We start from the raw sequence: 15,000 nt of genomic DNA, 5'->3' as shown, positions 1-15,000 counted from the left end.
TAAATGAGTGTAAATGAGTGTGAATGAGTGTAAATGAGTGTGAATGAGTGTAAGTGAGTGTGAGTGAGTGTGAATGAGTGTGAATGAGTGTGAGTGAGTGTGAATGAGTGTAAATGAGTGTGAGTGAGTGTGAATGAGTGTGAATGAGTGTAAATGAGTGTAAATGAGTGTGAATGAGTGTAAATGAGTGTAAATGAGTGTGAACGAGTGTGAACGAGAATGAGTGTGAATGAATGTGAATGAGTGTGAGTGAGTGTGAATGAGTGTAAATGAGTGTGAGTGAGTGTGAATGAGTGTAAATGAGTGTAAATGAGTGTGAATGAGTGTAAATGAGTGTGAACGAGTGTGAACGAGAATGAGTGTGAATGAGTGTGAACGAGAATGAGTGTGAATGAGTGTGAATGAGTGTGAATGAGTGTGAACGAGAATGAGTGTGAATGAGTGTGAATGAGTGTGAATGAGTGTAAATGAGTGTAAATGAGTGTGAACGAGTGTGAACGAGTGTAAATGAGTGTGAATGAGTGTGAATGTGTGTAAATGAGTGTGAATGAGTGTGAGTGAGTGTGAATGAGTGTGAATGAGTGTAAATGAGTGTAAATGAGTGTGAATGAGTGTGAGTGAGTGTGAATGAGTGTAAATGTGTGTGAATGAGTGTAAATGTGTGTGAATGAGTGTAAATGAGTGTGAATGAGTGTGAGTGAGTGTGAATGAGTGTAAATGAGTGTGAATGAGTGTAAATGAGTGTGAATGAGTGTAAGTGAGTGTGAGTGAGTGTGAATGAGTGTGAATGAGTGTGAGTGAGTGTGAATGAGTGTGAATGAGTGTAAATGAGTGTGAGTGAGTGTGAATGAGTGTGAATGAGTGTAAATGAGTGTAAATGAGTGTGAATGAGTGTAAATGAGTGTGAACGAGTGTGAAGGAGAATGAGTGTGAATGAGTGTGAACGAGAATGAGTGTGAATGAGTGTGAATGAGTGTAAATGAGTGTGAATGAGTGTGAATGAGTGTGAACGAGAGTGAATGAGTGTAAATGAGTGTGAACGAGTGTGAACGAGAATGAGTGTGAATGAGTGTAAATGAGTGTGAATGAGTGTGAATGAGTGTGAATGTGTGTAAATGAGTGTGAATGAGTGTGAATGAGTGTGAATGAGTGTAAATGAGTGTGAATGAGTGTGAGTGAGTGTGAATGAGTGTAAATGTGTGTGAATGAGTGTAAATGTGTGTGAATGAGTGTAAATGAGTGTGAATGAGTGTGAGTGAGTGTGAATGAGTGTAAATGAGTGTAAATGAGTGTGAATGAGTGTGAATGAGTGTAAATGAGTGTGAACGAGTGTGAACGAGAATGAGTGTGAATGAGTGTGAATGAGTGTAAATGAGTGTGAATGAGTGTGAACGAGAATGAGTGTAAATGAGTGTGAATGAGTGAGTGAGTGTGAATGAGTGTGAATGAGTGTAAATGAGTGTGAGTGAGTGTGAATGAGTGTGAATGAGTGTAAATGAGTGTAAATGAGTGTGAATGAGTGTAAATGAGTGTGAACGAGTGTGAACGAGAATGAGTGTGAATGAGTGTGAGTGAGTGTGAGTGAGTGTGAATGAGTGTAAATGAGTGTAAATGAGTGTGAATGAGTGTAAATGAGTGTGAACGAGTGTGAATGAGAATGAGTGTGAATGAGTGTAAATGAGTGTGAATGAGTGTGAATGTGTGTGAATGAGTGTGAATGAGTGTGAATGAGTGTAAATGTGTGTGAATGAGTGTGAATGAGTGTGAATGTGTGTGAATGAGTGTGAATGAGTGTGAATGTGTGTGAATGAGTGTAAATGTGTGTGAATGAGTGTAAATGTGTGTGAATGAGTGTGAATGTGAGAATGATGATTTTAAGTGTGTGTGTTCTCTTGTAAATCAGTCTTGCAGGGCTCGGTCTCCAGCGCTCAGCACATGTGCGAGTGTGTTTCGGGCTGATAGAGAAGGCTGATTGTTTGACACACACAATGTGGAGTGTGTCACGAGAGCCGCCCACAAACACACAATCCCGCCATTCTTCTGCCTCAGACCCGTCGTGTTGTCGCTTGTAATGTCCATTGTTTTTTTGGCCGGCTCCTACGTCTGCGCTCGCAACCTCTCGTTTATTCCAGAATTTACCGCTTGTGTGGCTGAAAATCCGGCAGAAATCACAGTTGCTGAAGTGCAGGTCGCGACCTCTGACCTTCAGGCTCTGCATGACTGGGAGAATCATGTGCAGTCAGTGCGTGTGTTTAACGAGAGGGAACGGCGTCTTTAAACATTACTGATCATTCTGCTGTCTGTCTATATATATATATATGGTGGTCGGTAAGATTTAAAAAAATATATAAAATAATACTTTTAATCATCAAGGATGCATTAAATGGATCTAAGGTGACAGTAAAATCAGTAACTCTTTAGTATGGGGAACATATTCACTGCTAACTATGATTTTTGCCTCAATAAACTCCTAATTACTGCTTATTAATAGTAAGTAATGCAGTTGTTAAGTTTAGGTATTGTAGGATTTAGGGATTTAGAATAAGGTCATGCAGAATAAGGCATTAATTTGTGCTTTATAAGTACTAATAAACAGCCAATATCCTAGTAATATGCATGATAATACGCAACTAGTTAATAGTGAGAATTGAACCCTAAACTAAAGTGTTATCTTAAAGTCTTAAAGTTACAAAATATTATATTTCTAAAATAAATTCTGTTCTTTTGAACTTTCTATTCATCAAAGAATCCTGAAAAATAAAATTATCAGTTTCCACAAAAATATTAACAGTGTTCAACACTGATGATAATCATAAACGTTTGTTGATCATCAAATCATCATATTAGAGTGATTTCTGAAGGATCATGTGACACTGAAGACTGGAGTAATGATGCTGAAAATTCAGCTTTGATCACAGGAATATATTACACTTTACTGTATATTCACATAGAAAACAGCTGATTTACATTACAATAATATTTCACTATTTTTCACTGTATTTTTGATCAAATAAATGCAGCTTTGGAGAGCAGAAGAGACTTTGTTCAAAAACATTAAAAATCTCACAGACCGATTTACAAAAACGCCTAATTTTAAGTTGATTTTAAAATAAATAACTACATTTTAAACTATAAAGGCAACAGTAGCAGTTTGTTGAACTAGTGGCTCCACTGGTACATTAAATATAGATAAAGATATATATTGAATGAAAAAGTCAAAATACTGAAAAATATATTTCTTCATAATAGCTCTATAATATCAGTAAAGCAGGTCTGTGCCAAAGGAGGAATGTATCAGACATCAGAAGTATTGTTATGGATTCATACAGAATTATCTTCTCTAGCAGTGAGAAAGAACTGATATTCAGTCTTGTAGATTCGACTCGGCTCAAGTTTAGATCGATCAAATTCCACCCACGTCTTTATTTCAAGGTGAATCCTCTGAATCCCAACGGAGAGCGGCTCAGAAACATCCCAAACATCCCAAACATCTCCGGAATGAGCCAAAACCTCAGATTACAAGCACAACTTCAGCATTCATACGCATTCATACGCAGATGTGTAGAAGAAAAGATCAACTAGAGTTATGGCAATAAAACATATTGATTAAATAAACCTTTCCAATACAGCTTTAATATCACTGTAACTTATAGAGGTGCATTTTATACAGGCGTGTGTGTGTGTGTGTGTGTGTGTGTGTGTGTGTGTATATATGCTGCTGTTCAAAAGTTTGGGATCGTAAGATTTTTAATGTTTTTAAAAGAAGTCTCTTCTGCTCACCAAGGCTATATTAATTTTATTAAAAATATTTAAAAAAAAACAGTGATATTGTGAAATATTATTACTATTTTAAATAACGATATAGTATATAGTAAAGTGTAATTTATTCCTGTGATCAAAGCTGAATTTTCAGCATCATTACTCCAGTCTTCAGTGTCACATGATCCTTCAGAAATCACTCTAATATGAGGATTTGATGCTCAAGAAACATTTATGATTATTATCAGTGTTAAACACTTGTGTATTTTTTTTCAGGAGTCTTATAGAATAGAAAGTTAAAAAAAAAAATGAAATAGAAATATTTTGTAACATTATACACTACCATTCAAAAGTTTGGGGTCAATACATTTTATTTAAAGAAATTAATATGTTTATTTAGCCAGGAATGCATTAAATTGATCAAAAGTGACAGTAAAGACATTTATAATGTTACAAATAATTTTGTTCTTTTGAACTTTCTGTTCAAAATTCATGAAAATTTTAATTTATACAACTGTTTTCAACACTGATAATAATCATAAATGTTTCTTGAGCATGAAATCCTCATATTAGAGTGATTTGTGAAGGATCATGTGACACTGAAGACTGGAGTAATGATGCTGAAAATTCAGCTTTGATCACAGGAATAAATTACACTTTACTATATATTCACATAGAGAACAGATGTTTTATATTCTACATCTCTATATGTCACTCGTTTGCTGTTGTGTTCTCAGCACGCTGGGCTCCGCTTGGGTTCAGCTGAAGAAAAGCCTGTCAGACGAGGCAGAAGTTCATCTCAAGTTCTCCTCTAAGGTAAAGCTGAACATTCACACACACGAGAGAGTTTTCCAGGGTCTCACAGCTGGACTGAAGGAATGCTTTACTCTCGGATGAATATATGAGAGCAGATGTTACACACACTGCAGTTTCAGCATCACTAACACAGACGATACAAACTACAACATCAAACCCTCTGGTGCTCGTCTGTCATTTTTGACTGAAAAAGTTTACGTTTTTTTATTTTTGTTGAATTTTTTACTTCATTGTAATGGTACGAAACTTGGTAAAGGTTTTGGCACTTGCTGTGTGAACACAAAAAAAATCATGGATATGATTCATAAAGGTTAAATGGTCCTGAAAACTATAGTCACACTTGAGCTCCTCGCGGTCAGAAACGAGCGCATTGGAAATGAATGAGACGAGTTTCCTCTAGTGGAAGCGTTTGGAACTGCAGCCGAACAACATCTCACTGAAAGATCATTTTTTGAGATATCAGGCTTAAATTTGGAACACAACTTGTTTAGATTTATGGATTTGATTTTCTTGCAGTTTTAGAGTAAAATGTGTTTTTGGAAATATAAAATTTCATATAAAAATTGAAAATAGTATTTTTGTGAATTTTTCAACAATACACTTAAAATTCTGTAACTTTTTTTAAGTTCACTTTTTAAAACTTTTCTCACTTCAGCAATAATCTGCCAAGTGTCATCTTTGAAAAGAGATCAAACTTCAGTCTGTCGCTCTAAAGCATTCAAGATTTACCACAGTTTAAGTTCTATGCTAAGAGGTCTATGCTCAAAAAGTGAATAAATGGATTATAAATACAGCGTAAATATAATTTAGTATAAAAAAATCCCCTAAAAATACAAAATATTACATAAAAACATTATCAAACTTAAATAGAGTACATTCATTTAATTGACAAAAAATAAAATAAAATAAAAATCAGTCATTTTTGACTGACAGGCGAAGAGCACCAGAGGGTTGAGAGGGTCTCTTACACTTTTGGGTTTAGTTTCTCGCAGTCTTCATCGTCTCTAATACGGTCCCTGTCTGAAACCTCTTCAGCTCCAGAGCGAAGTGGAAAAACCTCTGCTGATATTTCGGGAAAACTTCAAGAAAGACATGAAGAAGTTTGACCACCACATGTCTGATCTGAGGAAGCAGCTGGCCGGCCGGTACGCTGCTGTGGAGAAGGTATTATATCAGATTATATTCATATCTCTGTGTGTATGGATGAATATGGGGCCATATTTCGACGATTGGCTCAGCTCTTCTAAAGTTACAGGGATTTTTCTCATGCTTTATTAAAAGGAGTGGACCACTTCCGTCTCTGGAGCCCGATGGGTTCCTATAAATAACCTCATGACCTTCACAACAATGAGCTTCTCATGCAGCCTGCACTGAACAGAACCCTTCACCGCCATCTTTTAAAGGGACAGTGCGCTCAATAATGCCATCCGTCATCGGCGAACGCTATTGGTTCTCACGTGTCTTGTGATCAATCGTAGCGTGCCGACTTTGAATATACACCTGCAAATTTAGTACTATACTGTTTTTATGGAAGCTTGTTTCTGACACGGAATTAAAAAAAGGGAATTGCCACGATCTCACAATTCTGACTATTTCTGGCAACTCTGACTTTATTTCTCACAATTCCAACTTTATTTATCGCAATTCTGACTTTATTTATCGCAATTCTGACTTTATTTCTCGCAATTCCAACTTTATTTCTCGCAATTCTGACTCTATTTCTCGCAATTCTGACTTTATTTATCTCAAATCTGACTTTATTTCTTGCAATTCTGACTTTATTTCTAACAATTCTGACTTTGTTTATCTCAAATCTGACTTTATTTCTAACAATTCTGACTTTGTTTATCTCAAATCTGACTTTATTTCTCGCAATTCTGACATTATATCTCGCAATTCGGACTTTATTTCTCGCAATTCTGACTTTATTTATCTCAAATCTGACTTTATTTCTCGCAATTCTGACTTTATTTCTCGCAATTCTGACTTAATTTCTCACAATTCTGACTTTATTTCTCGCAAATCTGACTTTATTTCTAACAATTCTGACTTTGTTTATCTCAAATCTGACTATTTCTCGCAATTCTGACTTTATTTCTCGCAATTCTGACTTTATTTCTTGCAATTCTGACTTTATTTCTCGCAATTCTGACTTTATCTCAAATCTGACTTTATTTCTTGCAATTCTGACTTTATTTCTCGCAATTCTGACTTTATTTCTCACAATTCTGACTTTATTTCTCGCAAATATGACTTTATTTCTAACAATTCTGACTTTGTTTATCTCAATTCTGACTTTATTTATATCAAATCTGACTTTATTTCTAACAATTCTGACTTTATTTCTCACAATTCTGACTTTATTGCAATTTCCTTTTAATTGTTATTCTGTGGTGGAAACAAACTTCCATGCGTTTTACAAGAAAACACAATTTCAATCTTTTATACTTAAAAATGACACATTTAACTCGATGGGCCCTATTTTAACAATCTAAGCTCATGGTCTAAAGCGCACGGCGCAAGTTCACTTAGGGTGAGTCCGAATCCACTTTTGCTAGTTTAACGACGGGAAAATGGTCGGTGCTCCCGGCGCTGGTCTAAAAGGGTCGTCCCTATTCTCTTAATGAGTAATGGGTGTGTTTTGGGATTTACATGCGTTAAACCAATCAGAGTCTCATCCCCCATTCCCTTTAAATGCCACCATAGATTCACCATATCTTTATGTACACAATAATAATCTTTTACATTGTAATCCTTTTATTTTAAATATTTGGCATGTTTGTGTGCTGCTGTGCGTCCCTGTGTTTAATAAGCAGAGTGTGTGTGTGTAATAAGCAGAGTGTGTGTGTAATAAGCAGAGTGTACTCGGGTTGTGGACCCGCCTATAGACGCACATTACTAACGCGCTCATTAAATAACAAAAAAAATTGGTCAACAGCTCAGTCTATTTCTGTTCCTCAAAATAGCAACGCTCCAACAATGCGCCAGAACACACACCTCGTTCTCAGACCAGCAGCTCATGGGCCACAGATGCTATTTAAACAACGTGGCGCAGGACGTGAAAATGAAAACTGCGTCGGGCTGAAACTAGCGAAAAACACTTGCGTCGCGCTTGGCGCCGGGTGTAAGATAGGCCCGATGTGTTTCTAGCCATTTCTGTGTAATAATCAGTTTTTTCAGTGTATAACATGAGCGCGAGTTACTGATCACAGCGTTTTCATTTGAATTGTCCAGATGGAGGAAATTGAATTATCAGGGTTAATTTATCATCAGAAATCAATCAGAAAAGATATTTATCTTTGAAGTTCCTTAACCATCCACATCATCCTACGACAGGTTTAATTTATTCAAGAGCGTCTGGATCTCAACATGCGATGCCAGATGTCTCCGAGCATCTGTAGATGCAGTGTGAATAAAACACTCATGCTCATCTCATCTCTCATATTCTCGTGTGCTTCATAAGGCCCGTAAAGCGCTTTCCGATCGGCAGAAGGATCTAGAAGTGAAGACCCAGCAGCTGGAGATCAAACTCAGCAGTAAAGTGGAGGAGGACCTCAAGAAAGCGCGCAGAAAGTCCACACAGGCCGGTCAGTTTCCTCATCACAACACAACACACCTCACATCTGTCCCACCAATCACAGTGAAATACACAACTATCACATGATCCGCTTCTATAGATGAAGCCTTTACAGTTCCATCACTGTAAAACGTGATCAGTTCACTTAACTTGAATAAATTTAATAAACCCATTGCCTTAAAATTATTAAGTAAATAAACTTAATGCTTAATTAAAAAAAGTTAAGTTATGATAAGTTTAAGTTAAACAATTTGACAATTCCACATTACTTAATTTTTTTTGATTAAGCATTAAGTTTATTTACTTAATTTTAAGGCAACAGGTTTCCTCAATTTTTTTAAGTTAAGTCAACTGATCACTTTTTACAGTGATGAAGAACCTTTCTGTCATAGTAGTTTAAATGTTTATCTTTGGAAAAATGTCTACGGTTTCACATACTATTTCTAAACTAGTACGCCACATCAAGTGTACACTGTGAGTGTTCAGGAAGTAGAAAGCAAACATTCCACTCTGAACACACAGCCATTCTTTCTGGAGTCGGAGAGGAAAGTGTGTGTTCGCTGACATCTAGTGTCAGACTGTGGTAATGCTGTTAAAGAGAAGTGTGTGATGCTGTTCTGTTCTGCATGAAACATGCCGTTTTATTTCTTACTTTTAAATATTTAATATTAATACATTGACAATGTATGCTTATGTTACTAAAAAATATATACTTTGTATAGAAAACTGAAAGCGTGTTAAATAAGAGCGAATCAACAATCATCGGCTCTTTCTGTTCACAACTAGAATGACATAAATGACTTTAGAAAGCAGAAATAAACAAATCTTATATCATATTACATAAAACAAATATAAATGTTCATGTTTGGGTTTCCATGTAAACATCAATATTAACAGTTAATATTACCCTCTTCTGCTTTCTTCTCGCAATTCAGACTTTATTACTCAATATTCTGAAGTGTGTGATAACCTTGAGTAAGTGTGTGATAACCTTGATGAGTGTGTGATAACCTTGATGAGTGTGTGATAACCTTGATGAGTGTGTAACTCCTGCTCTGATCTCAGGAGACGAGCTGATGCGATGTGTTGACCTCTACAATCAGTCCCAGTCCAAGTGGTTTGAGGAGATGGTCACCAGCAGCCTGGTAAGACTGAGACACACACTGAACACACACACTGAACACACACACACACCTGTGATGCAGATCCTCACAGACACACTGAACACACACACACACACACACACACACACACACACACACACGTACGGATGATTCTTCAGATACACACACTTCTGACGTGGACAAAAATAAAAAGAATGTGATTGTTTCTGAATTAAAGTGTAAAATAAAGATGCATAATAGAGTTTCTCTCAGATCATGATGTAAAATTGTACGGGTTAGAGTTAGGTTTTGGGGTAATGGTTGGATTATGGTTAGAGTTAAACTTAACAGTGTAACTACAAATGTTAAAGAGGACCTATGATTCAGAGTGTGTGTGTGATGTTGCTGTGTGATCATGAAGAAGCTCCAGTTCTTCTCTATATCAGAGTCAGTGTTTCTGAACTCCTGAAACGCCTTCATTGTATCTTGAGATTCTTCCGGGAACGAACACGTCACAATATTCCTCATTATAATAATTCATATGCAGAATAAAGGGGCGGGGCCTGGTTGAGTTAGTTAGTAGTGTGTTAAACTGGCGGTTACGGTAAGGGGCGGGGCATTTCCCAAACACACTCGAAGCGCTCGACCAATCACAACACACTGATCCAGCCGACCAATCAAAGCACAGTGTGCTTTTCAGAAGGAGGGGCTTCATAGAGACAGGAACTAAACAGAGCGTTACTGATTTAAATTCAGATCTATAAAAGAGGGTTGTGATAGGTTAAATATATAATTAAGTGCCCCTATTATGGTTTTTAGGAAATAACCTTTCATATAGTGTGTTATAAAGCTGTTTGCGAATATAAAATCACTGCCGAGTTCCAAAGCTCAGATAAATTAAGTTTTTGTCTCCCAAAAGAAAGAAGTGATTCTGAACTGAAACGAGTCGTCAGTAATTCAGTCTCACTTCCTGCTGAACCGGTTTGTAACTAATTTGCATAATGCCCGCCTCTGGTCTTGATTGGCTGAGCAGCATCTCTTAGCTCCGCCCTCAAACACTGTAGTGTATCTGAGACTGGAAGAGTTTGGCTCGTGTTGTTCGTGTCGAGAAGACGCTGTTTCTGCTGACGAAGCAAATCCACTTTGATGAGATTGATACGGTGAAACCCACGCCATCGTTACTGCTCGTATCACTGTGATCAAGAGCTGAGATTCAGATATGATAATGAGCGTTTGCTCTCTGACCAATCAGAGCAGAGCAGCTCTCAGAGAGGCGGAGCTTAGAGAGACTGAATCTCCGATGGAAGCGTTTCAGACACTGAGAGGAAAGAGCAGATGTGCAGTGGAGATCATGAGGAGATCAGGGTTTCTGAGTTTTCGGAGACTCTAAAACAGCATTAGGAGCATTTACAAGAGCATCACAGAGGCGGTTTAAAATGGAACAACATGAATGTATATAAGTAAATTGTATTAAATGGTTAAGGCAACCTAATATACAGTAGTCAACATTTGAAGTGGATTAAAACTTTAATTCATCAAAGTTATACATGAACTTTGAACAATACCCGTTCTTGTCTTAGGACAACTTTGATTAACTTTTTTGACCCACTTGAAGTGTTGACGACTGTATTTAACTGTAGAAGGGCTGTTATGTGTTCCTCAGGAGCTGGAGCGTCTGGAGGTGGAGCGCGTGGAGATGATCAGACAACATCTGTGTCGGTACACAACGCTACGCCACGAAACCGACATGTTCAACCAGGGCGTGAGTACACACACACACACACGCACACACACACACACACACGCACACACACACACACACACACTCATGAGGTCTAATGCAGATCATGACTAACAACCAGTGTTGTGTGTAACTCATTACAAGTAACTTGGGTTATGTAATCAGATTACTTTTTCAAGTAACCAGTAAACTGCAAAAAATGCTTTTCTTGCTTTGTATTTTTTTCCAGTCCAAATATCTAAAAGTTCTTAAATCAAGAAGCTTTTACTAGATAAATAAAATGACATAAGGAATTCCATCTTGTTTTCTGATAATAAAAAAAAAATAAAAAAAATGAAGGGAGTTTTTGGTTAAAACAAACCAAAGTATCTGCCAATGGGGTAGAAACATAATCTTGTTTTCCACTTGAATTAATATTTTTTTCTTGTTTTCCATTTGAATTAAGATTTTTTTCTTACCCCAATGGCAGTAAATGCTTCTTGATTTAAGATTTTTTAGGGCTGGAAACAAGACAAACATACTAAGAAAGAAAAAGGACTTTATTGGTGAAGTAAGTGTTGAGCGTTGAAAGGTTTGTTTGAGCGGCGCCCTCTACTGTACACACGTGCATTTACACTTCCTTCAGCCTGAGGCTTATTTCACTTTTGGTGTGAAAGGGTCTTTACATTTGCCTAAAAACAGCAGTTTTTTGTTATAAAAAGCCCGGCCCAGGTGAGAAAAAGTAACGCAAAAGTAACACAACACATTACTTTTCTTAAAAAGTAACTAAGTAATGCAAGTTACTAAAGTTAAAGTAAAGTTAGTTACTTTTTAAGGGAGTAACACAATATTATAATGCATTACTTTTCAAAGTAACTTTCCCCAACAAGTCAAGTCTCCTTCATTTATACAGCGCTTTAACAATATAGACTGTTTCACAGCAGATTTACAGTGATAAGATACAGTAACAGAGATTGTTTAGGCTTTACAGCAGATCTAGAATAAAGTTATTGTCCAGATAAAGTTAGTTTTGATGGATTAACTTCTGTAATAATGATTGTTAATTTGATTGATTCACATGTAATAACACCCTGCTGCTTCACATGCAGACTGTAGAGCCGGTGGACCAACTCCTGCGGAGCGTCGACCCCGCCAGAGACCGAGAACTGTGGGTGAAAGAACACAAGACAGGAGAACTGAGACCGGTAGACATGGAGATCTGATGATATCGAGATATATATATATATATATATAACACTGCAGATCGACTCAACGCTGAGTTACAGCCTAAACAAGAGGAGAACGATCACGTCTCAAACCCAGCTGAAGCTCGAGGAGAACACGTGTAAATATCTCCAGGATTCACTCAGGAGAACCGATGTGTGTGTCAGGATCTACTGATGCCGTCAGAACATTAGCAGTGAACACTGACTGATCTGTGTGGAATAGTGCTAATATATAAATGCTGCTACTGATTTAATTCTGTGACTAATCAAAGCCATCGCTTCCAGTGGACATGAACTGCAGCTCGTTTAACTCGCATGACGCCATGCTTTATTCAAAACAGTGAAAGTGGATATTTGAGGAATTTGAGGAATTGTGAAGTGGGATTTACCAGAACGGACATGGAAAAGGAAAGCGGATTCAGAAGCGGAGCGAATCGTCACTCTTTGATGAATTGATACTTTTGTCCTTTGTAATAATAACTTGTATGATTTATTCACAGTAAGACCAGAAACATGGATTAACAAGTAAAGTGTTGATTTCATGATGCAGTTTATGCAGGATATACGGACGCTCGATTACACCACGGAATAAAACATAAAATAGGATATTGCAAATGTTTTATATTACAATTCTGACTTCTTTTCTTGCGATTCCGCCGTTAGAATTGCGAGTTATAAACTCAAAATTACAAGAGAAAGAAATTAGAATTGTATGACAAAAACTCGAGATATAAAGTCAGAACTGTGAGTTTATATCTTGCAATTCTGACTTTTTTTAACTGTGAATTGTGAGTTATAAACTCGGAATTGCACCGAAAAAGTCTGAATATTGAGAAATAAAGTCCGAATTACGAGATATAAAGTCAGAATTGCAAAATAAAGTCAGAATACAAAGAGATAAAGTCAGAATTACGAGATATAAAGTCAGAATTACGAAAAATAAAGTCAGAATTTAGAGAAATTAAATCAGAATGTCGAGAAAAGGAGTGAGAATGTCGAGAAATAAAGTCTGAATATTGAGAAATAAAGTTAGAATTTAGAGAAATTAAATCAGAATGTCGACAAATAAAGTCAGAATTGCACAAAAAAGTAATAATATAGAGAGATAAAGTCAGAATTTTGAGATATAAAGTCAGAATTGCAAAATAAAGTCAGAATTTAGAGAAATTAAATCAGAATGTCGAGAAATAAAGTCTGAATATTGAGAAAGTCAGAATTTAGAGAAATGAAATCAATAAATTCCTCAGCATATCTATATCTGTAGTTGTGATTAATATCAGCTCCACACTGCCATAACTGTCTCAGGTTTACACACTCAATGAACAAACACACAATCACATGTGAGGGCTTTTATTTTCTGTTCGTTCAGATCTACAGAAGTCTCAAACAGTCATTAATATAGTTTCCCCCAAACGATCCGTATATAGTCAGAGATAAAGATAATATATGGAAATAATTCTGCACAATGCTTATTTTTATACCAAATCAATGAACAACTTTTCTAAATGATCTTCAAGAGGTTTAAACTGGATTGTTCTATTAGACGAGCGTGTAAATGAAGAAGAACTGCTGAATATCATCCAGTTATTATGTTTTCTGTAATATAAATGACGTTAAATGTAATGTTTTACTAAATAGGATTTATAGTTTGCTATATTTATGTAGCTGTCATCAGTTGGTTTCAATAAATACAAAACTAATGCAAACGTGACGCTATTGAGCAAGGAAAAAATAAAGTATATATACTGTATATCCATTCAATACATTTCTCATTTTTTGTCGGGACATTCAATTTGATTTTTATGAAAGCTTGTTTCTGCCATGGAATTAAAAATAAAACATTTTCTTATCGCAACTTTTGGTAACACTTTATTTTACTGTGTCTTTGTTACACATATTACATGTACTTACTGTAGTTATAACAGTAAATTATGCAGAATTACATGCAACTAACTCTAATCCTATAGTAAGTACATGTTGTGAATTTATATTACTGTAAAATTACACTGTAATAAGGAAGTGTAACAACGTTTTATCTCACAACTCGGACATTTTCTTTAAAATTGTGAGATATAAACTTGACATTCTGAGAGCAATTGAGTTCCACTTCTGTGGCGGAAACAAACTAACATCTCAGAGTGAAAGTGAACTTAGATTAAAGCAGAGGCGTATTGCTCTTGTTTTCAGTGTGTAGAATTGAAGATGTTTAAATGTGTTTTTGAACAAAATCAACGGAGACACTCGATCCTTACATGTAATCAAGAATATTACGGCAACATTACAAACAGTTTCTTGATATCAAATGTAATACTGAACAGATAAAAAGATTTATACGTTTGGAAAAACAGTTAACACTTTACAATAAGGTTCATTAGTTAACATTAGTTAATGTATTGACTTACGTGAACTAACAATAAGCAATACATTTGTTACAGTATTTATTAATCTTTGTTGATGTTAATAATAATCCAGCTGTTCATTGTTTGTTCATGTTAGTTCACAGTGCAGTAACTAATGTTAACAAGATTTTAATAAAGTATTAGTAAATGTTGAAATTAACATTAACAAAGATTAATAAATGCTGTATAAGTGCAGTTCATTATTAGTTCATGTTAACTAATGAACCTTACTGTAAAGTGTTACCGAAAAACAAGCTGATCAAATCAGATCTAATCGATCATCAGTTTCTTGATTGAGTTCAAGTACGTGGGAATGAGAGAGGTGAGGGACTCGTCGTCATCCGTGACCTTCTGACCTCTGCCCTCTGACCCCACTGACCCGGGTGACCTCACCAGCGCT

At 36.2% G+C, this 15,000-nt stretch overlaps 2 protein-coding genes across 4 annotated transcripts in view; one reads left to right on the top strand and one right to left on the bottom strand.

The window, feature by feature from the left end:
• The window catches only part of gas7b (growth arrest-specific 7b), a 45,835-nt gene extending 31,884 nt beyond the window's left edge, over positions 1-13,951 (top strand). Inside the window, exons 9-14 of the mRNA XM_084134627.1 lie at positions 4,497-4,575; positions 5,611-5,739; positions 8,039-8,162; positions 9,218-9,297; positions 10,919-11,017; positions 12,085-13,951. Coding sequence (XP_083990753.1) covers positions 4,497-4,575; positions 5,611-5,739; positions 8,039-8,162; positions 9,218-9,297; positions 10,919-11,017; positions 12,085-12,198 — 625 coding nt within the window. The 3' untranslated portion in view covers positions 12,199-13,951. The remainder of the gene's footprint in view (positions 1-4,496; positions 4,576-5,610; positions 5,740-8,038; positions 8,163-9,217; positions 9,298-10,918; positions 11,018-12,084) is intronic.
• The window catches only part of LOC311095813 (uncharacterized protein MYH16), a 108,131-nt gene continuing 106,666 nt past the window's right edge, over positions 13,536-15,000 (bottom strand). For all 3 annotated transcript variants that reach the window (XM_084134619.1, XM_084134618.1, XM_084134620.1), the window contains one exon: positions 13,536-15,000. This exon is cut by the window's right edge and continues 20 nt beyond it. In XM_084134619.1, the coding sequence (XP_083990745.1) occupies positions 14,871-15,000 (130 nt within the window). In that variant the 3' untranslated portion in view covers positions 13,536-14,870.

The sequence above is a fragment of the Abramis brama genome (assembly GCF_963993115.1).
Source record: "Abramis brama genome assembly, chromosome: 14".
In the NCBI taxonomy this organism is placed as follows: Eukaryota; Metazoa; Chordata; class Actinopteri; order Cypriniformes; family Leuciscidae; genus Abramis; species Abramis brama.
Note: the sequence above shows the minus strand (reverse complement) of the source record. Positions and strands in the feature narration are given on the sequence as shown.